Raw genomic sequence first — 25369 nt, forward strand, 5'->3', positions numbered from 1 at the left:
TTAAAAACGTTTTTATTTTATTTATTTATTTATTTTAGTTTGATTCTTGCCCCCTCGGTATTTCTGTGAACATTTCGCGACGAAGAAATGAGTAGATGTAACAGAAAATTATTTTAAGCTAATAAGATTCTCACATTTGATTTTTCCGTACTGAAACAAATATCAGCATCCTAAAATGAGAAGCAGATCTCTTTCTTCGCTTAACCTGAAATCGGGCGGAACGAACTATAAAGCTTAATGAATAAAAAAATAAATAAATAAAAGAAAGAACAAACAGCGACAAACCGAAGACACACTTCTCCGACCGCGGAGAAGACACTACACGCTTCACCGCCCTCCAAGACGCACGATTGGCGCACGCCCCGGCAGACGACACTACGGTATAGTTCCCTCCTCTTCCCCCCTCCTCCGCCAATGGATTGCCTCAGCAAGAAACCAGCCCTCCTGAACGGCCCGCACAGCGTCGCCGGCCTCCGAAGAGTGCACGCCATTGCCGACGACGGTCCAGTTTTGGAGATCTCTGCTTTTTAAATTGCTCGCGACGTGAGAAAAGCGGCCTCGCGCCAAGTGTTTTCGACTCGGCGGTGGCGCATGTCGGTGGCCACGGGGAACCCAGTGGCGGAGGGCATGCGGTGGCAGTCGCCGCATGCGGCAGGAAAGAGCTCAGCGGGAGTGGGAATGGCTTCCGAAATGGCCGATTTTCATGATGTAAGTACCCGAATGTTTTCTTTTTTTCTCTCTCTTTAATTTAGTGATGTACGCCATTTATTTAACTTTGAACATTTATAGGCTAACATTTCCAGCTAAATCATATCCAAATGTTATATATCTTTCTTTTTGGATTAAGTTTCCTACGTAACGTTTTCTTTTCTTTTTTTTTTTTTTTTGAGGAATGATTGATTGTCTTAGGAATAAACTTATATGCAAATGAATAACACAATCATATGCACATATAAAGGATTATTCTGTAGGAGAAATTATAAGATAAATAATATAAAGTAAAGAAGGAACATATGTTAGTAATTGTACGTTACGCTGTGTATATGTTGATGAAAAATTTAGTTATATGTAATTTTATAAGCATTATTTATAAATACTTTGTCAATGATTGATATAAACAATTAAACGAAAATGCTTTGTTATAATTTGAAACTAAAAAATACACATATGTAATTGAAAATCACTTCTGGTGATGCCGTAGATGTTGCGTGAAGAAGTAAATACGTAACAATATATTTGCAATCATGGTCGGTTGAACACTTCTTTATACTAAAAACAAAACAAAAAAAAAATTCTCAACATACGCAGATAAATTGATGCGATATGTTTGTTCTTTGCTCTTCAAGAACGTATATTTCTAAATCTATAGCAATGTATCTGATGTAAGAAAGCGAAACGACAGAATGCCCGTTAGAAGGACATAGAAGTTAAGAAGAAATGATATTAATAGGATAGTTAGTGAAGTTACAGTTCAGCTTTATTGATTAATTAAGATTTCGGTTTGAAAAAATTAAACATTACTATCACTTACAACACTTTTCGAGTTTTATTAAGTATATGGGTCGTGAGCATTTATATAAGAATCTTATGGCAGGGATTCATTCCGAAAACACAATTTAGAAATATTTATTATAATCATGCTACGATATTTAAGATAGAAAAGGGAAAGTAACGAAATTAAGGAGATCTGAATGCACATGACAAATAAAAATTAGAATTTTATTTCACATATTCTTTATCTTACATATGTAAAAAGATTACAGTCATTAAGAACTGCATTTATATTGTTTTTAAATTGATCATTTGCACTCATAACTTATGCAAAGTAATCTTTTAAAAGTCAAATGCTGCGTAAAATAGCCAGTCCTTCTGAAAATTTACAATTTTGGGCAGATGTTGTGGAAGCTTATTAAAGATCTTAAGTTGCACGGAATGGCAACAGCTCTGAAATTTGATTTGTCGGGTAGACTAATTAATGAAAGGGAAATTAGATGGTCAGTGAAAATTTACTTTGATTGATTACTCTTCAGGTTTTGTTTAGTTGCTGTTTTATTTCAGCTACTATCTGAACAAAGTTGGTTTTTAAGCATAATTTATCTTGCGGGGCGGGAAGGGGATTTGAAAGGTTTCCGATGTTAACGTTCGCCTAGAAGGGTTTGTTTGTTAAGGTTTTTTTTTACGCTTTCGTTGAGCTGGCAGTCCACCAATCTGCTGTTTCGTTCATTCCTGCTAACCCAATTCTTTTTATCTTTTTAGCTTTACTACATTAAGTATCGTTTCTTTGCACTTACGCTATATATTATTCAACAGCAAAATTTTAAAAAATATTAAAATCAAGATAGCAACATATGTTTGGAATTCCCTATGCAGTGCTAAGTTGTTGGCATAAACACTTTTCTGTTCTCTCCACCCCCCATTATTTTCACAGTTGATAATATCAATGTTCATTTGCCTTATTAAGATGGCTTTGTAAAACTTTTTTTTTATCTTTTTAATCTTAACTCTTTGTGTGTTAAATTTATTTATTAAACACGACGATTTCTTGCCGTTACGCCACGTAAAATTCTATTCAACAGCAAAATTACAAAATATTAAAAATAGCATAACTTTAGAATTCACGATAGACAGTCAAGTTGCAGATAAAAATGCTTTATTCCGTTCAGTGTTGCCAATGTTCACTTTGAAATCATTGAATTTGTTAATTAAAAAATTCGTTAAAGTTTTACAAAGTATGAAATAAATACTAAACAAATTCGAAATTCAAAATTCGGGTTTCCAGATGCGCATGTTCCGGTGGAGGACTAAATTATTCAAAATTTGATAGCTGTAGGTGCCGTTGCTTTTTCACAGTGCGATTCTTCATTATTTAATTTCTTTAAATGGAATGCAGGGTGTTAATACTAGGTGGCAACAATTTGAAAAGTGATTCTGACTTTTATAGCGAATTCAACGCAAGATCCGGTTTTAAAGCTAAGCTTATTTGAGCTAAAAAATGACAGATTATTATTTATTATAAATATTCAATGTTTGGGAAGACTTTTGATTTCACTTAAAGATCTTGACATCAAGACCAAAAGTAAATAAAGAAAACGAAAATTAAAATGTAAAAATTCAAATTAATTGTTAATTACTAAATGTAATTAATTATTAATTGCAAATTTCTTTGAAATGAAAACTCAATTATAAATTACACGGTAGTTACTGATTAACGATAGTGTAGTGCAACTGAAAGTTTAATGAACATTTATTTATTTATTTATTTAAGTTACATAGCATTCCTTCGTTCTTGTAGTAGTTAAATTGTCCTTCAAATCGCATGGCAGAAGAATAAACAGACAGCATAAAAAAACTTAATAAGATGGTGTCTATGACCGCATTCAGCAGATACGTAGTTAAAATGTTGACATTTATAATCCATAGTTCAAAGAAATAAGACAAACAAAAATGATACAAAAGTAAATTTTAAAGAACGCTTTCTCATCTGCCAAAAATGATAAACGTCACATCTTTTGCTATACCTTTTACGTATACAATTAACAGGAAACATATATGAACTTTGGCCGATTCCAGATTTTAAGTAATGGATTATTCAGTTCAGTTTATGCTGCAATAAACAAGATTAAGTTGTAGAATATATATATATATCAGCGGAACCATGCCAAAATTATGAATCTGCAAAATTTTTGTTTGGAGAAAAATTCTTTTAAAGCTTTTCTATGCATCTGACTTTTTTTTTCGGGGGGGGGGGCGAATGAATAATTGCGACTGCTCTATAATAAACCTTTTTTAAGCTTTACATAAAACACATACTTGTTTCTTTTACCATATTGTCAAATATCGGAAACTAATCTAGAAAATGCAAATTCGTAGTAATTGGCTTCGGCCGACAAAGCTAGTGTTGATATATTATTAGTATTGCACATATTTGGGACTCTTGTTTTCTACATTATTCTTTAGAGCATACTATCCCAAACCTTTTGCACTTTCCCCTAATTTTATTTTGTGCAGCGCCCTGGTATTCTTCCAATAATCATAAATTAGATGCCCTTTCAGTGTCATCTGTAGTGTAATAAGTGATGAAAATTTTGGGCATTTATTGCAATTTCACTGCATGGCATTTTTTTAAATTCTTTCTACAATACGAAAGGAGATCATCCGTTATTAAACACGTTTTAAAAACATACTAAAACTCTGAAGTTAAACACTAAGCTCTTAAAGTAATAAATCAAACAAATAAATAAATAAATCTAACACTCTTTTTAAACACTAAAGCTCTTAAAGAAATAAATATAACAAATACGTTAAGATTCCAGTCACGATCTGTATTTTCTTTGGAATTAAATAAACAGCTTCATATGTGTAATGAAAATTTTGTGCGGTGAGACGACGGTGGTGACGCGTAAAGATATAGCTGCAGTCAGGATCGGTTGACATAGTTCTTTATTTTTGGTATAGCATTCTGAAATTACACAGCTAAACTAGAGCAAGAAGAGCTCCCATTCTTCAATAATCACATGCCTGGTTTTTACGGATTTACAAAATACAATTGGAATAAGCAAGAGAGGCGCGGACTACATGTTTACAGAACGGAAGCAGATACGAAGAGTGCAAATATTATGATATTGATACCAGATTACGAATAGCAAATTATGATTTCTATCAGCTGAATAAAAGTTTTGAATTGCGAATGTACTATTATTGTTGAATGAAAGACATCAGTTTTACTTTTGCCATTATGCAAGTACCTGCAACATAAGCGTTATATAAAAAACATGTGATGGGATAATTTTGGCTTCTGTTTTTCATTTGTTTTTAGTATCAAAAACAATATGTTTTTCTTAATTTCCTTCCTTTACTTTTGAATAAAAACTTGACCGTACTTCATTTTTCTCTTTTATTTATTGATTTATTAAATCCCTACTATTAGCTCACCCTCTCCCTATATTTTGTTCAAATTTGCAATCGTTAATAAAATACTTTTTATTTATTCACTCAAGTTCAAATACATTCTTTTAAACTTGTAGTGGATGACACTTGATAATAATACAGTTTTTTTACATAGTAAAGTATTAAAAAAAATTTTTTTAAAGTCAATTCCTATTTAGGTCGATAAAGAAAAATTTTATTTTAGTTACTTTTTATTAACATTATTAAAATTTGTTTTCATTTGTAATTTATGATACTAATGATGGTCTATAATTTCTCATTCTTTCCATCTCTTCTAATACTTCATTATTGCAAGGAACCTTTCCAGTGAGTTTCGAGCAGTCCAGTTCTTCAATTAATATTCCATCTATAACGAAAAAAATGTTAAGAATGAAAAATAACAGTGTTAATAGGAAATGAAAAAATGTTAATAATGTTAATAAAAAGTAACTGAAATAAAAATTTTCTTTGTTGACCTAAGTATAGAAATTGATTTTAAGGAAAATTATATTACTTTATAAGGGATTTCTCCCGCCTTCTTAGCATGCCTTCGTAGTGTAGTGGTCTACACGCTGAGTACGTATTCCGGAGGTTCGTGGTTCGATTCCCAGCGAGGGCGTTGCACATTTTTCATCTCTCCTGCTTTCAAAAAAAAAAAAAAAAAAAAACCCTAATGTCTCTACAGTGGCACCCGATTTAAAAGCGGGCGCTGGATTTGGCGATTGGGTCCCCTAAAAACCCCAGTCGCCCTTTAAAAGGGGTAGTATATAAGGTATTTCACCCGCCTTCTTAGCATGCCTTCGTAGTGTAGTGGTCTGCACGCTGGATGCGTATTCCAGAGGTCCGTGGTTCGATTCCCGGCGAGGGCGTTGCACATTTTTCATCTCTCCTGCTTTCTAAAAAATACTTAAGTCTCTACAACTTGTTTATTTAAATAGTCTCCTGAAATTCTAAATCTCATTCTAAAATTAAAGCAGAAATTCAAGTATTATGAACCTTTCAAAATAAAATTCGTAGTTAAAAGCTACAGGTAAACATAATTAATACTTCAGTTGCACTGATGCAGAGATGAATGACATCATTCGCTAAGACTAAATGAGAACATGTACAAGGTAATGCCAAAAATACATAAACCTAATTTTAAGAATTAAAAAAAAAAAAAAAAAGAAAAGAAAAATGAGCTGTTTATTGGTTAACATAAAAGACTTTCTCTGATGGACCGTCCGTCATCCCTTGAAATACATTGAGAAACTATTAAAATTAGCAATAAAACTTTTAACTTGGTGTGTATTTTAATTAATATTTATTTATAAATTTAAAAATGTTTTAAAAACTAATTTTTGTAGCAGTTCATTTTATTTATGTGATGATGACAATTTAATGATATACACGATGTATTCTTCAAATTTAAGAGTTCGGCATTTAAAAGAGTGCCTTTCAGTAATAAACAAAGTACCATTATACATCGGCTTTCTTCAGTTCTTCATTTTAGTGAGATGTCACCTTGATTTATAAAGATTTTCATTTTTAGAAGCATGTAAAAGTATTACCAAACCTCTAATATAAACGGAAGACGAAATTAAAAAGAAATTCAATTATGAAGAAAATTTAATATCAGTAAATGGATATAAAAACATACATGGATACAAAAACTTCGAAAGTACTCATAATTATTGCTTTAAATAGTAATTAAGCGCATGATAAGCTGTAGTTTTCATAAATATATATATATCAGCATCTTCATAATAGATTTAATTTTGGATGTTTACAGTGAAATTATGATGCTAGTTATAACTCACAGAAGTAATGCACGGGTTTTAAATATACCTTCAGTGCCTTGTGTGGGATAGGTAATTGATTACGCATCAAAATACGTATTGTTACATATGAGATCGGTTAACCGTGAGATCATTCAAACCTGTAAGACTTTACAGAACAAACATTTAAAATATTTGGTTCTCAGTTTCGAGACGGCTTTAAGAAAGTAAAAAGTCATTCACGAAGGCATCCTCCTTCTAGATAGGTGACCCTCGGGGCTTTGCTATGTTCAAATAACCTAATCGAACCCTTCATAATGGCTGCTTCAAAGACCATCCGTAGTTATGCGATGCTACAAGTAATCTTCATTTATTATGCTTTTACGTATTTTTTCCTGGTAATAATAAATCCTTCAGGTATCTCATATTTAGCATTACATATGAGGAAAACTATGCGCTGCGCTCTTCCTGTCAAAAATCAGACTTGAAGTCGTCTTCCAGTGTTTCTGGCATCTTCACCACTCATAAAGCGTATCCTAAAAGAACAGTCTGTTGAAAATCATCTTGAAACTTTATTAGATTTTGTACTTTGTAAACATGTATGTTACTTAACAAGTTTTACGATTAATAAAGTGAGCTGTATAATGTTCATTTGAGAGAATTCCAACTATAAAAGTTTATATCTGCCGCCCTGACGGAAAAGTGGTTAATGATTCTGACTGCCGTATCGAAGGGCCCGGCTTCGAATCACGGAAAAAGACATGGATGTAATTTGTGCGTCTCTTCATAAAAGGAAACGGTGGCCCATCTGTTTGGGGCCTCCATAATTAAGGGTCCTGATACAGGAACCTTATTGTAGAGAGGGTCAAGTAGCAAGCCTTCCCATATCGTGGAAAGTCTATCAGCGTAAATCAGAAACTAACGAAAAATCCCCCAGAGCCGCAATAGCATGCACCAACCCATCATGGTCTCCAATAGTCATCAAGCAAGAACGAGACTTCGTTGCCATCTTACTAGCATTCAATAACGCACAGTACATAATAGCTTCAATTTACTCTTCCCCAACGGACAGTATCACTGGCACCACCTCATACATTCTTGACACCATACAACGATGCCCTTCAACCCCTCTGCTTCTTAGTGGTGATTTTAATGCGCATAACACCATATGGGGATATGCAGATACTACGACGAAGGGACAGGAGCTTGAGGACTTTCTGGCAGCCAATAACATTCACCTATTAAATACATCCGATTCCCCACCTACATTTGATAATACCTATCATGTGGGCTGGCCAGATCTCACCCTCTGTTCAAGCAGTATCGCAAACCTAGTGCAAGACTGGACTGTGGTCGATGATGAGAGCTGCTCCGATCACAAATACCTTCACTTTCTCATAAACTGTGACACGAAAATCACAGTCCTACGTAGGTACAGGCTTCCAGGCAACAAGATCCGCCCCCTCAGTCGCTCCTTCACACGCATCTTAAGTAATGAGGAAAACAACCTTGCGCTTCACAACAGCCCAGAAGGCATGGAGATTTTCACAGACCGACTACTTGGAAACCTTAAAGCAGCCTGTAGTGAACTACTCCCCACACGCGCAGCGAAGAAAATACAAGGAGTTAAGTGGTGGACGAAAGAGCTCAGACAACAACGGCAAAAATGCAGAACTATCAGACGCCGCATACGTTCCACCACCAATGAAGACAGAAAAATCCAACTATTGGCGACATTCCGCAAGGAGCGAGCTCTTTACAAAAACAACATACTAGCGGCCAAAATTACCAGTTGGAGGAAATTTTGCACCGAAAACAGCAATCCGTATGGAATCCTCCACAAGCTAGCCTCAAGTAAAATATATCAGCCAGCTCAAATCTTCATGCAGCCACCAAATACAAGCAACGACAATCCAGTACAAAATACAGCCACCATAATCCTCAACGAAGTCTTCCCCACAGACAACGCGGAGGAAGATACGCCAGCACAGAAAATTGTTCGCATGAATACCACCATCCCACCGACTCCACATGATATACCATTTAGTGACAAGGAAGTCAAGCAAATTTTCCAACACCTACCCCTGAAAAAGGCCCCCGGTCCAGACGGCTTGGACTATAGCATCATCAAAGTTGCATACAAAGCACGTCCCTCCTTCTTCTACAAATTCTTTAACCAACTGTTTGACAACCAAATATTCCCGCAGGCATTCAAGAAAGGACAAGTTGTCCTATTCCTGAAAAAGAATAAAAGCCCGCAAGACCCGCGTTCTTTTCGCCCGATATGCCTTTTGCCAACCCTGGGCAAAATTTACGAGAAATTAATTGTTAACAGACTAAAATATCATCTCCATAGCAACAATAATCTCAGCCCCAGGCAGTATTGCTTTCGCACTGGTCTGTCCACTACGCATGCCCTCTGCAAAATTCGTGAAATAATTCAACGCAATAGCACCACAGGTTTCCATACAGCTTTCATATCCATTGACCTCCAGAGTGTGTTTGACACACTCTGGTGGCCAGCGATAAGACAGGCCCTCCGAGACGCACAGTGTCCATCCAACCTCTTCAGCGTTTTTAGTAGTTATCTAGAGAATCGTAGTCTTCTCATAGCCATCAACAACGACACTACCTTCAAAGTGCAAGAAAGAGGATGTCCCCAAGGCTCTTGTGCTGGACCGATTCTCTGGAATTTAACATTCAACTCTGTACTGGATGCAAACTGGCCACGACATACAAGTGTCATCGCCTACGCAGACGACGCAGCTCTTCTTGTCAAAGGTCGCACTCGTGCGGAGCTCGAGAAAAACGGCACCGAAGTCTGCTCCCTCCTCGCCAATATCTGCAGCAACTTAAAGCTTACAATCTCTACCGCAAAGTCATCAGCAATAACAATACCCAAAGCAGGCACGAATCCAACGCGCCGCCCCTGCATCAAACTACAAGGAGCCAACATAAAGATTGTCCAAACGCTAAAATACCTAGGTGTAATATGGGATAAAAAACTAACCTGGATCCCTCACATCCAAGAACTAAAAAACAAAACATCAGCTATTGCCAGAAAGGCCTGCGCCTTCCAAGGTAAAAACTGGGGTCAGAATCATCATATTCAGAAGATCCTCTACCATGTGGTAGCTGAAAAAATAGTCTTGTATGCTGCTGCCGTATGGGCCCAACCGATGGGAGGACGAAAGATCAAACATCTTACATCTCTTCAACGACCATTCGCCCTGAATCTCTGTAAAGCGTACCGCACCACAGCCACCAGCTCAGCGACAGTCCTTGCAGGGCTCATTCCACTCCACATACGGGCAGAACAAGAGGCAGTGTACACCACCCTCATATACCTCCGCAAAGATGCAACATTTGGCAACATAACATACAGCCCTCTGCAATTTCAAAGCCCAGGTAACACTCTTCACACTCATCCTGCACGTAAAGGCACAGGAATAAGAATTAACATCTCACGGATACAGCCACTGTCAATGACGCGAGTTTCAAGGGATACGCAAATATACACCGACGGCTCTAAGCAGGAAGATGGAGTAGGCAGCGCCTTTGCACACTATGACAAAGGAAGAATCATCCATGTATGGAAAGGACGCCTTGACTTAAACAACAGTGTGTTCCAGGCGGAGGTGCAAGCAATTATAACCGCGGTAGATTACATTTTCAATAATAATATAGAACGGGCGAAAATTTTCACTGACAGTATGTCAACGCTTCTAGCACTAGATAATCACAACCACACCTCGCCCTTGATCATCAAATTACAACAACTTTTACAGCGCAACCCGCAGAAACATCTCTCCTTAACATGGATCAAGGCACATGCAGAAAATGAGGGGAATGAAGCAGCTGATAGCCTGGCCAAGCAAGCAGCCACTGATCCAGAAGCTGAAAAAATCACAATCCCAGCCCCTCCTTCCTACCTCAAAGGGCTATTACGGGGTCAAGGCCTAAATCTTTGGCAGGAAGACTGGACGCACTGCACAACTGGAAGACGTACATACAGCTATCTCCCGAAAGTCAGCACTGAACGCAACATTGCAATAGCTCCTCTTACGGCTTATATTACGGACACGGCCCATTCCCGACCTACTTCAATAGACATGGCATAACAACCACGGACATATGCGCCTGCGGAGCGGCTCCCCAGACCACTATGTTTTTGAATGCCATCTGACAGCAGGAAATCACCTCCCTCTTCCTATCAACAATAGTGAAGCTTATCACCGCTTCCTTATAAAGCACAAACCGGCAGTAAATACAATTTGCAAAGTTGTTAACAAGCTCAAGAGAATGGGCCAAGATTTGTGCTCTCCTCATTAACCAAAACTCTCAAGACATGATACACTAACTAAGTCAGCATGCAGTTCCACATTCTCAGACACATAAGACTACTCCTAAAATTTACATAAGTCCCTATTACAGACACCTTTCAAATAATGCACAATCAAATGTATTTAACATTTCCTCTTCTGTATATGCATAATACTATTTTTTTTATTTTTATTTTTATTTATTTATTTTTTTTTTTTTTTTTTTTTTTTTCCCTATGAGCGTGTATTTTGATCCTATTATTTTGTAACTGTATTTTTGTATCTGTATATTTAATTTGTATTTTATTAGAATTTTATTGTGAATGTGCAAAATTACCATAGCAAATTGCAACAACAAATGTCAAAACGGTAAAACGAATGCAATCTGCCCTTGTATGGCCATGTAAATGATCTTGTTAACATCCTAAAAAGCTCCCGAGGCGGCCTTTTGAGGCCCCAGGGAGTTGTTCCTGGTTAGTGGAGGGCGCGGGACACATGCCTGTTTACCTCTGTTAGACATCAGGCGTCCCCATCCTCCGTTACCAACCAACCAACCAACCAACCATAATTAAGAGACTACTACTTTCGGCCTTAGTGGCTAACGGCTAAAGCCCACCATTGGGGGGCGGGTAGAATTTATATCCCATTCACAGAGTTTGCGCCGGTAATTCAATCCAGGCTTATATTCTTGAGAATGGGCTGTTTGTATGAGCGTTTTCGTGGTTTTTTTTTTTTTTTTTTTTTTTTTTTTTTTTTTTTTATAACAGAAATACGAGCTAGTTCGCTTAGAACGTCCTACACAAAGGCATCCCTCCTTATAGGCAGATAGCCATTTAGTTGATTTTCCTTAATCGATTAACAATCCCTTTCATTCACTTTCTGTTATACATACTTGAGATGATTTTGAATCATATCATGTTGTCATTCTACGTAGGAAAGTTGCATAGGATTTTCCGTTCTACATAGGAGAGTTGGCTTAATAGTGCATGTTAAACAGTTAGTATGGATGTGTACAACTTTAAGATTCTCTCGGAAATGTATAAGAAATATTATTTTAAGAAATACTTATTTGACACTGGTTGCAACAGAAACTCTAAATTGCAATTATGCCGGAATTTGTTTTTAATTGAGACATGCACACGTCAGCTTTCTAATGGCTATAACCTGAAAAAATTCTGCCTTTGTTGATTTCACAGCTTCCTATGTTCGAAGAATGGCAAAACTAGAAGAACATATATATCTATCAACTCATGAGTTCGAATGGAAGATATTTTCCTTTTTAAGTTTTTTAGTATAATTATCCATCTAAAAGAATAGTGCTGTTTTTCAACGAATGTAGAGCGTGAAGCTAGGTTGTCATCTCTTATTCATGAGAAATTTAATTATGGATCTTTCAACTGATTTAAGCACGACTTGAATATACGAAGAATTTTATGAAGCACACAATCAGTAATTCTTTCTTGCTTCTCGAAGCAAACGGGTGAAAAATCGAAATTTGTCCCAGGTCATACATTTAAAATCAACTGATAAAAACAATAATGCAAAATGATAGGAAATTAAATTTGTTTTGATAGTATTTCATTATACCCATTATAAACTAATTTTAAATGTTCCAAACTCCGGTTAGTTGTATTTTGCCTTGTTTCCCATTAGATTAAATATTCACTTCGTAAGATTCATCAGTGCTTTGTATATATTTTAAATCCAAGATTATTTTTTTATAATAATGGCTGTAGTTTTATTAATACCAAAATGCTAATTGAAAATTTAGAGTTGTATTTATGTACTATTTTAAATAATAATAATAATTGATGAGTACGAATAATAAAGTATTTCAAAAGCAATATAAATCATACTCTGTTTTTCCATGCAATCTGATATTGCATAAAAAAACAGAGTTATTAACTGGAAACAATACTAAAAAATGCAATCTTTAATAATTATTTTTCTTCATATTATTTTAACTAATGTAATTTGTATTAAAAATATCGTCAATATTGAACAATATAAAGATCATCTTTTCCACTATATGATGTTTATTATTTATAAACTTAAAAATTTCTAATTATTTTGAGTAAAAATTCTGAGAATGCTTTTAGTGAATTACGCTTCATAACTTAATAGAACTGACTCACGTACTAGGACGAAAAATTCCAAATTTAGTTTGCCTTCCTCATCATTACGCGATTGTTTTTTTGTTTGTTTGATTGTGGACTGAATTATTTGATTAAAATGCACTAAGGCTGAATTATTCGTTTAGAGGTACGAACAACTGCAGGAATGTTTTACGTAATGATTTCTTTTGAAAAACTTACCATACTTGTGATCCTTTATAAAGAACAATTTATGCCTAACAACTACACTTTGGAAGGGAATCAAGGTCAATGGAGAAATTCCATTTTAAGAAAACTAATTGACGAAAACACACAGTATACACATAAAAAGTGTTGACAAATGTTAGTTCTAAGAATTGTTTATTTTGAAGGTATAAGCATTTTAATTTCGTTTAAAATTTCGTAAAAAAAGCCAATAATAAATTTGTAAAAAGACATTAATTTAAGAATTTACTATGGTTTTATCGTACAACATCCTGATTGGCCGGTTCGTATCACATGATCTCGTCTCACACGTAAACTACGCTACAAAAATCTAATTCTCTCAGTAATTATCTACATTAATTTCAAGTTAAATCTTAATTTGGAATACAAGTTTAAATACAAGAATTATTTCAATTCGTACAAATAGCTTACTCAGAAATTAAAACCGCATTGCTTTACTTCGCTAGTGCATTCTCATTAAAATTGATGAATTTAACCCTTGACTTTGCCTTTTCTATATTTTCACCATCGGGTGAGCGGTGTGATTGCTTCCTAATTGACTTAATTACCGCCCGTGAATGACCTTAGAGCATGAAATTGAACTATCTGGTAAAACTTCTATGTAATTGTATGCCAGTATTGAAAGAAACAATCAATCTGATAAGAAATGACTGCGATTTGTTTTGAAAATGTAAAAGTTAAAGGTTACCAGTGAGGATATTTCGTTTGTACCATTACTGGCGACTTTATCGCTTGCGCCGGCAAAACGGAAAAGTACCATAATTGCAATTCAAGTTATTTACATCAACATAATCCATTAGTAGAAATATCTTACTCCGTTTTGTGCACCATTTGAAAAAAATGCCCTATAAATCATCTGAAATGTCAAAGCATGCCAATCACAGTAAATGACTGGCTTTATTTTGAGATTTTCACCCTGCACAACCCGAATACGGGCCAACTTCCGTTACAAAGTCCTCTCAGAATGTATCCTTCTGTTTTTTACAAAAAGTTTTTGACGAATGGTTGTCCTGCTTGTTTGTGATTTCAAAGAACTACTTTCCGACGGGTTACATTTGAAAAGCCATTATTTTTATCGGTTTCGATTTGTTACTTATACATTTTTTGATTTGTTACTTATACATAGAATTATCATACTTTGCAGTAACAGCTAGTGGTATAATTAAGATGATAACACTTTTCAATATGCGGAAAATTGATAAGGAAAAAATAAACGAATAAGATGAGTGCATGTGTGAATACAACTTTAACCGATTTCGAGGGCGATAAGACACAGGTCCCTCTTTTTTTTTTTTTTTTTTTTTTTTTAAGAGCAGAAATATTTTGCTTTGTCTCTCATTTAACTTCAAAACAAGATATAACTGTATTAAACCGTATAGCTATACAATTCTTTCGTAATCATAAGAGTAAAAATTTATATTCTTAAATTTTGATGGGCAGTGGACATAATTGGCAAATCAGCCAAAATATTACTGCCCAATTCCGTTCTAAGCATTCAAGCACAACTGAGTCCCTGGTTTTGAAAAACAAGCTGATACTTGGAGCGCAAAATTATGGCTGTTTCATTAAGAATATTTTGTTTCAATTCGGCTACTGTTGTTGTTTTATTTTCTGTGTACATTTAGCTACCCCCGCGCACATCTCTCTGCCTGGCCACCACGGGAGGAGCTCTCCGGAGAAAGATGCAAACTTCCCGGAGGCCGCTAGATATCATCCTACAGGAAATCAGTTTATTGCAGAATATTTATTTAGCCAATTGTATGAATACTTCTGATTTGTGGCATATGGCCCATAATGCCGCTATCCTTTTCTATAGCTTTTAATTTCTTACCATTCTGTGTAATTTCTAACATCTTGCATATTTTCTTTACTTTACCGACAGCGTGGCTGACTTGTTTCACATTTATCGTGGAATTATTCTGTTGTATTTCCTGACATATAACTTAATTAGATTAACTAGAGCACTCGCTAATGCCCTATAAATCGTATTGTAACAGATACAGGTATCGAATAGCTGCATAAGAATCGTTATTTTTGTCAAAGTGCTTTACATCAAAAACGCACTATTCACCTGTTCATTGCTCCGTGGTGACTAAAATTGCCAGAATTGACCGTATCCCTAACCACTATTTGCGCACCCTTCTTCCAAACGATTTTTGAGGAAAGCGGGTTTGCTGTTATAAAAACAAGACAATATGGTCTATTTAACAGACATTTATAAAAACAGACAATATGGTCTATTTTGTATTGGGTTTGTATAGGGAAAAGGCTGAAAACATATTTGAACCGTTCAGTAACTGTGAAAAATTAACGAAGGTGTAACTGCTAACGCGCAGCAATTGAACCAACTCCGCTGCTATTGAATGCCAGGAATCCCTGACTGAATGCGAACTACTATTATGTCTTTCGTATCATAATTCTTTTAACACCGAGTGAAAAACGGAATTCTATAAAAACTATATCACAAATTGGATCGCTACTTTTAAGTTGCTTCGCAGTGTCTTGTGGCTTGAACTTTGTATAATTTAAAAGATTCACAGACTGATTCCCTAGCAATTAAAATATCACCAAGAGTATGCCTGATATTGGGAAAAATTAGAGTTTAAAAATACATTTTTTTTACTGTTCTGGTTCATTTAAAACAGACTGAGTATTGCGCTTTTTTTTAAATTACTAATTAGTCTTGATTGGAAAAAAATTCTTAAAATGTTAGGCATACTTTGAAGCGATAGTCTTTTAAATATCCCCGAGGCACACCCGTAAATGAACTAAGTGCTTCAGTCCTTCCTCCTCTAGTGAAACGTTATCATCACCAGTTCTACCCACATTAGCATTTTGAGAGAAAAGGCGGACGGACAGCGTGGGTATGCCCATTCACTCGAGGATATACAAAATCAATTAAATTACGTTATTTAAAATAAATCATATTGTGTCGCTCAGAAATAAAAAAAAGTTGTTGAATTAATTTTATTTCCTGTTGCTTGAAGAATCTTGGTTGCCTTTAAGTTCTGATGAACCTTGTTTCTTTTTAGCTTTTTTATTCTCATTTAATATAAAAATTTTAATACAAGTTAACAGTGCCAAATGGGATAAGAAATTGCACTAGATGAAGCAAAAAACTTCAAAATATCCTCAATAACAGCCTAATGTTCGAAAAATCTGTATAATTGGAATCTTTATATCATTCAGGTTAGCTGTTTGTTTATTGAAATAACTAACATGAAAGATGTATTTATGTTAAAGTTTTTTCAGTGATCGAAATAAGCCGATCATGAAAGCAAAACCAAATACGTATTAATAGTAATGCAAACGGAATTTGTTTTTCCTTTTCTTTCGTAATGAATTATTTCATTAAAAGTTAAAAAAATACACAATTTAAAAAATTAAAATATTTTCATAAAACAAAGTAAAAATTACACGTTTTGATAAAATAAATCAATGAAATCATTTTTATTTGCTTCTAAGAATAATTGCCTATTCAACCAAATAATAAAATTAATTTTTATTCACCTACGACCTAAATTAAATACATAATATTACATAATAATTGTTTTATTCCCGTAAACGTTGCATATTATAAGTAAAAAATTCTTTGCCTGTAACGGGAGTTGGCGCAATATCATCATGTTTGTTTAGCTTGTTTTTTAGAATAAGATCATACGACAGTTACGCTTTGATTTACGAAATAAACCAAATGAATGGGTCTTTATACAGTACACGTAACTATTTCCCATTAATGTCTACAGACTGTATAATTACCGGGCAATGTAAGGCCAATGTATATGCTATAAAAATTTATCTAAATTAATGTAATAGCTTCTTGAAAAGAAATTCTGTGCTGTTTCTTTGTTACGTAATTAAAAATATGCAGTTACTTTTTGATAGTGTTACGAATTTGGTATTTAAAAAGCTAATGTTAGTTCAATTATAAATTAAATGGTTTTATTTCTCGCGCAGTGCAGCGCGTGACGAATATTAAAAGAAAGCTAAGCCGGAAAATTAAAAATACAAGAGTGCGTGCGTTAAATAAATAAATATCTCTTTTTTCATTTCGAGAAAGTACTGGAAAATTCTAGCGCGTGATGTTAAAAACTTATAAAAGGAGGAAAACATCTCAGTTTGTAGTTAGTAGTTGCTTAGTTTGTTGTTGTTTAGAAAACTACTGTTGTTGATTGTAGCGAATTCGCGGATTAGCGTTCTTTAGCTGTTTTGAATTACGTTCTATTGGACATTTGAGTAGTTAAAAGATAACTACTGTGAGATATTGTAATACTGCATGATAATTTGAGAAAATTTAAGCATTTTTGTTGTGATAATAATAAATTTTTGTTCATTTTTCATCGGACTTGTGCATTCATTTCATAACGAATCCGTACGCACGCAACAATTTTTGGTGTCAGGAGTGGGGTTTGAATGCCAATAACAAGAGCGATGGAAGAACAATTCAGGCAAATGATGACTGCATTTGCTGCTTTCCAAGAAAAGATGGAAGGAGCCGTCAACTCCGTTAAAGAAGAAATTAAAGGCGAGATGAAATTGGGCCTAGAATCCGTTAAGGAAGAGATGAAGGCCATTCAAGCTGGTCAATTAACTTTTAAAGACGAAATAAAAGCCGTACAAGTAAAGATTGAAGAAAGTCAATACGAAATGAAAAGAGAAATTGCCTGCATAATAGAAACCAAATTCGATGCTATGGAAGGTAGAATAGATGTGGTTGAAAATAAAGTTGGGCAAATTGAAGAAAAGGTTTCTTCTGTCAAAGATGAAATAGAAGATAGAGTGTCGGCTGTGGAGCGACAAGTCGAAGGAAGAGTTTCGGCCTTCCAACAACAAATTGAAGAAAGAGTTTCTGCCGTCCAAGGACATATTGAACAACAAATCGAAGACAGAATTTCTGCTGTCGTCGCCAAAGAAGTTGACACTTTAAAGAAATTCGTAGCGACGGCAGGGAGCACTTCGGATGGTTTAAAATTTCTACCCATGCCTGCTCGTCCCTCTCTGAAGCTATCGACATATGATGGGAAGACCTCCTGGCAGGTGTATAAGACACAATTTTCTATCGTGGCGGATGCGAATGGATGGGATTCCCAAGCTAAAACCTGTCATCTCGCCGCTTCTTTAAGAGCCGACGCAGCGGATATCCTTCAAACTCTTCCCGAAAACAAAAGGTTAGATTTCGAACTGTCCGGCGCCTTGGAGCTGCGCTTCGGGGAGAAATGTTTAAAAGACGACAGCAGGCTCCAATTAAAATCCCGTCAACAGAAGCTCACCGAAACACTTCAGGAACTCGCCACGGATGTTGAAAGGCTGTCACATCACGCCTTTTCGGAGTGCCCGACAGAAACAAGGGAAATCCTGTCCCTGCAATATTTCATCGATGGCATCCGGGACCCTGAAATACAGAAAGCACTGCGAATGGCGGATGTTAAAGATCTGAAAAGCGCTTTAGTGTATGCCATGAAATTTGAGGCAGCCCAGCAAGCCACCCGTCGAGACCGCCATCCAGTCAGAGCTGCTCAAGTCCAGGAGCCAGGGGATCAAGTCACTGCTCGTCTAGACGATTTAACTAGACAACTGAACGCCTTGAGACAGAATATTGGTGACTAGAAACCGACCGTAAAGTGCTGGAACTGCGGTGCTGAAGGACACATCCGACGAAACTGCAGAACACCCCAGGGCATGGATGCTAAGACCGCTCCTAACAAACAGCAGGGAAACTAATTAGTGGCCATCTCGCGGGGCGGAGGTTGCCAGATCATGAAAAGCCCCAGTTTAAAGCGCTTCAGATTTCTGCAGTGAGAGGCGGCAGTAATGGACTTTTCATAATAGGACATATTAATGGAGTTCCCTGCAATATGACGATAGATACAGGAGCCAACGTTACCATCATCCGAAAAGATTTGGCTCAACAACTGGGAAGCAAACTTATCTGGACGCCGCCCTGCGTTACCCTACAGACTGTGTCCGGTGAGAAGATCAACATCGATGGAAAAGTAAATGCTAACATCACGTTTGGAAGTGCCGCTTACCATCACACGGCATATGTAGCAGAGATCACTGATTCTTGCATACTCGGATTGGACTTTCTAAGGAAATACAATTTTTCCTTGGACTTTAAAAATAACGAATTGCATTCTACATCTGAGGACATAGCGTTATTTGGAGTCAATGATGAAGTTAAATCTCTCCATAAAATCATAGCACAAGACAATATCACAATAGCGGCAAGAACAGAAATTTTACTTCCTGGATCCATAGCCGAAAACAGAAATTTCCGCTACGGCATCATAGAATATCCCAATAACTGTAATAGCCCAAAAGGAGTACTAGTAGCCTCAACACTCGTCGACCTATCCAGAACGGTTATCTCGGTGAGAGTCGCCAATGTAACTGAGAAGGGGAGAATTATTAAGAAAGGTAAAGTGGTTGCAGCATGTATTCCAGTAACCACCGTTGAAAGAAAGAGTAACATCCAAGAATCTGTGTCCTCAGAGAGAATTACATCGGAGTTATTGCAGAATGCGCAATTAAACGATAAAGAGAGGAATGCTGCCGATCGCGTCATTAAAGATCTTCAAGTTGTTTTCTCCCGCTCGTCTTCTGACGTGGGTCGAACTAGTTTGACACAATATAGAATAGATACCGGCGATCATCCCCCGATCAAGCAACATCCAAGACGTCTACCGTTTGCTAAACAGGAAGAGGTGCGAACACTGTTAAAAGATATGGAAGAAAGCGATGTCATCGAGCCTTCAGTAAGTCCATGGGCATCTCCCATCGTCCTAGTCAGAAAGAAAGACGGCTCAACAAGATTTTGCGTCGACTATCGCCGGTTGAATGAGGTTACGAAGAAAGACAGTTACTCTCTTCCTAGAATTGACGACATTCTAGACACTCTTTCTGGCAGCAAGTGGTTCTCAACACTTGATTTAAAGAGTGGGTATTGGCAGGTAGAAATACAGCCTGAAGACCGAGAAAAGACGGCATTTACTACGGGACAAGGGCTTTGGCAATTCAAGGTGATGCCGTTTGGACTGTGTAATGCGCCGGCAACATTCGAACGTCTTATGGAAACTGTTTTGAAAGGCCTTTCCTACGAAGCCTGCCTCATATACCTGGACGACATCATCATCGTCGGAAAGAGTCTTGAAGAACATTTAGAAAATCTTAGGAAGGTGCTTCAGAAACTGAAAGAAGCCAATCTGAAGCTGAGTCCCGCTAAATGCAAATTGTTCCGAAAGGAAGTGACTTACCTGGGACATGTCATCTCTGCAGAAGGTGTGCGCACGGATCCTGAAAAGGTATCAGCCGTTAAATCCTGGAAACGTCCCGAAAATGTCCATCAGCTGAGAAGCTTCCTAGGGCTTTGCACCTACTATAAGAGATGAAATACAAGAGCGCGTGCGTTAAATAAATAAATATCTCTTTTTTCATTTCGAGAAAGTACTGGAAAATTCTAGCGCGTGATGTTAAAAACTTATAAAAGGAGGAAAACATCTCAGTTGCTTAGTTTGTTGTTGTTTAGAAAACTACTGTTGTTGATTGTAGCGAATTCGCGGATTAGCGTTCTTTAGCTGTTTTGAATTACGTTCTATTGGACATTTGAGTAGTTAAAAGATAACTACTGTGAGATATTGTAATACTGCATGATAATTTGAGAAAATTTAAGCATTTTTGTTGTGATAATAATAAATTTTTGTTCATTTTTCATCGGACTTGTGCATTCATTTCATGAATGCACCGTGAAGGACTTTTCTTCCATCGCAAGACCCCTACACAAGCTGACAGAGAGCAACCAAAAGTTCTTGTGGACAAAAGAATGCGAGGATGCATTTAACAACTTAAAGGAGGCTTTAACATCTGCTCCAATCCTGACGTATCCTCAGCTTGACCGACCATTTATTCTCGACACCGACGCGAGTAATGAAAGTGTTGGTGCTGTTTTGTCCCAAGAAATAGACGGCCAAGAACGGGTAGTGGCATACTGGAGCAAGTGCCTGTCTAAACCGGAGAGGAATTATTGTGTCACCAGGAAAGAGTTGCTCGCCATAGTCAAAGCTGTAGAACAGTTCCATCACTATCTATACGGCAGAAAATTCCTGCTCCGCACCGATCATGCATCATTGACCTGGCTTTTAAATTTCAAGAATCCTGAGGATCAAATAGCCAGGTGGATACAGAGACTCCAAGAATATGACATCACTATCCGTCATCGTAAGGGATCATCACACGGAAACGCCGACGCCCTGTCTAGAAGACCTTGCCAAGAAAGCTGCCGATATTGTTCCAGGGTGGAAGCGAAATACGATCTGCTGACTCCGGTCGCAAGACAAATTACAACATCAACATCAGCTGATCGAGAACCGTGGAGTGATGATGAAGTCAGGAAAGACCAGCTGGAAGACCGCGACATTAAACCCATAATTGATTTAATGGAGTCATCAAACAGAAAACCTACCTGGCAGGACATTTCTATCTGTAGTCCTACAACCAAACAATATTGGGCACTCTGGGATTCACTTCACATTCGAAACGGCGTCTTATACCGGAAATTCGAATCGGATGATGGGAAGACGTTCCGATGGCAACTTATACTTCCAAGATCCCGCATTTCTGATGTCCTTAAAGAGTTACATAGCACCCCTACTGGAGGTCACTTTGGAATAATGAAGACCTTGCAGAGAGTTCGTGAGCGCTTTGACTGGAATAATGCAAAGGATGACGTGCAAAAGTGATGCCGATCTTGCGATGCCTGTGCAGGTCGGAAAGGACCGAGGAGACGCAGCCGAGGCAAGCTGCAACGTTACAACGTAGGGGCGCCTTTTGAACGTATCGCCTTTGACATCCTGGGACCTCTGCCACGAACTGCTGATGGCAACAAATACATACTCGTTGTCATTGATTACTTCACCAAGTGGCCTGAAGCTTATCCTATTCCTGATCAAGAGGCTGTCACAGTAACTGAGGTAATGATACAGCACTGGATTTCCAGGTTCGGAGTGCCTCTTCAGTTACATTCCGATCAGGGAAGGAATTTTGCCTCGGCAGTAATCAAAGAACTATGCAAACTACTCGGCATTGGCAAAACTCAAACGACGCCATTGCATCCCCAGTCGGACGGCATGGTAGAGAGGTTCAATCGAACCATCCTTAATAACCTCTCATTAGTGGTTTCCAGAAACCAACAGGACTGGGACAAGAAATTACCACTCTTTTTACTGGCCCACCGCAGTGCTGTCCACGAGACTACCGGCTATTCTCCATCACAGATGCTCTTCGGTCGTGACCTTCGTCTGCCTTGTGATCTATTGTTTGGCCGCCCTCCGGATGCTCCTTCATCGTCTGAGGAATATATTCAAAATCTCCAGCCCCGGTTTGAAGTGATGCACAATTTTGCGCGAGAGCGAGTCAACTTGGCGACGGAGAAGATGAAGACCCGCTACTACACAAGAGCTACTGAACATCAGTTCCACGAAGGAGACAAGGTGTGGTTGTGGAATCCGACTCGACGGAAAGGACTTTGTCCGAAATTACAGTCACCTTGGGATGGCCCGTATACAGTCCTAAAAAGGCTGAATGACGTCGTGGTTCGGATTCGTAAGTCTTCGAACTCTAAACCTAAAGTCGTTCATTACGACAGGTTAGCTCATTACTATGGCCATAGTACGTAATGTAAATAATTGTAAATAGTATCAGACCATGGTCCTTTTTGTTTTTAAATGTGTATTTGGTTTGATTTGTATTTAGTATTTGATTTGCATTTAGTATTTGATTTGTATTTAGTATTTGTTTCGTATTTAGTATTTGATAGCATTTGATTGGTTTAAGTTAGTTATTGCATTTATTGTTTATGTTGTTATTGCATTTATTGTTTATGTTGTTATTGCATTTATTGTTTATATTGTAATGTAATGTTTATGCCTCAGTTGCATTTATGCCACAGTTGTAAATTTAGCTTCCTGTCCAGGGATTGTACTGCCCGGGACGTGCAGTCCTTGGGAAGGGGACAGTGTTACGAATTTGGTATTTAAAAAGCTAATGTTAGTTCAATTATAAATTAAATGGTTTTATTTCTCGCGCAGTGCAGCGCGTGACGAATATTAAAAGAAAGCTAAGCCGGAAAATTAAAAATACAAGAGCGCGTGCGTTAAATAAATAAATATCTCTTTTTTCATTTCGAGAAAGTACTGGAAAATTCTAGCGCGTGATGTTAAAAACTTATAAAAGGAGGAAAACATCTCAGTTTGTAGTTAGTAGTTGCTTAGTTTGTTGTTGTTTAGAAAACTACTGTTGTTGATTGTAGCGAATTCGCGGATTAGCGTTCTTTAGCTGTTTTGAATTACGTTCTATTGGACATTTGAGTAGTTAAAAGATAACTACTGTGAGATATTGTAATACTGCATGATAATTTGAGAAAATTTAAGCATTTTTGTTGTGATAATAATAAATTTTTGTTCATTTTTCATCGGACTTGTGCATTCATTTCATAACGAACCCGTACGCACGCAACAATATTATAAAACAGTTACTTTTTCAGAATATTTTGATTAGCCCATTGGAGCGTTAGCCCAAAAGGGCTATTAGCTTCGTTTTGGCATTTTGTGTCAATTCACTGTAAATGTCCGTATCACTTTTCAAACTGTTGTCACCAAATATTGTCATCCTGTGTAATATTTAAAGAAATTAAATAATTAAGAATCTCCATAAATGTATGTATGTTTTTCGTACTGTGATAAAACAACGGTATCTACAGCTATCCAATTTTGAATAACATTATCTCCACCGAAAATGGGCATCTGGAAGCCCAAATTTGGAATTTGTTCTATTACCGATTTCATAATTTGTAACACTTTAACGAATTTTTGATTAAGAAAATCAACGATTTCAAAGCGAGCAATGGCAATTGTACGGGGGAAAAAATTTTCTCCAACGCGCGAGACTGTGTATCGGAAATTCTAAAGATATGCTCATTTTAAAATTATTTTGCGATATCGCTCCTGAATTGAATTTTATGGTTTAAGTGCGAAGAACATGATGTTTAATAGATAAAGGTAACACAGAAACCGTTTAAAAAACGCCCCTTTGGGCGTAATGTAAAATCTGAAAAAGCTTTCAGATTTTTTTTTTTTTTTTTTTATTTATTATTTTTCATTTAAAAAACTTTAATCTGAAATGAAGAGTGAGCAGTCTGAATATTTAAATTTCTGGATAATTAGCGATCGGAATAATTAGAGTAATTTGAGTCCATATAGATAAAATTGTACTTTTATACTACTTTTATAAACGTTAGTGAAGCACTCCACATCTTATTGTTTAACCTTCCCCACAATAGCCACCTCTAAAGGGTAAGGAGCTCATAGTTGTATGTCGGTAGAATTATTGTATCTCAAAAAGAAACAAAGGCTTGCTGTTAATATTGCTTTCAGATTGCCTCTGCTACACAGAAGCACCTTTATTTACTTATTTGTTTACGATTTGTTATTTTTAAAAAAAATGGGAGGTGGGAGGACGTAAAAAAAAGAGAACAATTTATACTATTTCATAAAAATTCTCGTAGTGCACACTCCGAGTCAGATTACAAAAGATTTCTAGATTTCTCCTCGTGTTTTATTGGCCAGTCGTCCAAATGAGGGATAACATAATCACTCTAATTTTGTTTTTACTTCCTTGTACGAAATAAAAAGGAAGTATTGTAATCGCGAAAAGTTTCAGACAGCATATTTCAACGAAAATATCCCTTTTGACCGCTATCGAATGCATGACATCTTTAACAACTTTCCTCCGGGGAGGAAAAAAAAAAAAAATTATAAAACTGCTTTAAAGTGAATTCTGAAGAGAATTTTTTGTGGCGTCTGTACGTACGTACGTATCTCGCATAACTCAAAAACGAGTAGCCTCAGAACGTTGAAATTCTGTATATAGGACTGCTATAACGTGTAGATGTACACCTACACATGCACCTGCCTTTGGTTGCAATTGGCCGCACCAAACGTATATAACTATATATATATATATATACATATAT

General features: G+C 36.6%; 1 protein-coding gene across 1 annotated transcript in view; it reads left to right on the top strand.

The window, feature by feature from the left end:
* The first annotated feature begins 347 nt into the window (after positions 1–347).
* Positions 348–25369, top strand: part of LOC118203468 (uncharacterized) — a 62929-nt gene continuing 37907 nt past the window's right edge. Inside the window, exon 1 of the mRNA XM_035375742.2 lies at positions 348–708. Coding sequence (XP_035231633.1) covers positions 592–708 — 117 coding nt within the window. The 5' untranslated portion in view covers positions 348–591. The remainder of the gene's footprint in view (positions 709–25369) is intronic.

This window comes from Stegodyphus dumicola, chromosome 4 (assembly GCF_044657685.1).
Source record: "Stegodyphus dumicola isolate Sdum_Otavi_A_Nest chromosome 4, ASM4465768v1".
In the NCBI taxonomy this organism is placed as follows: domain Eukaryota; kingdom Metazoa; phylum Arthropoda; class Arachnida; order Araneae; family Eresidae; genus Stegodyphus; species Stegodyphus dumicola.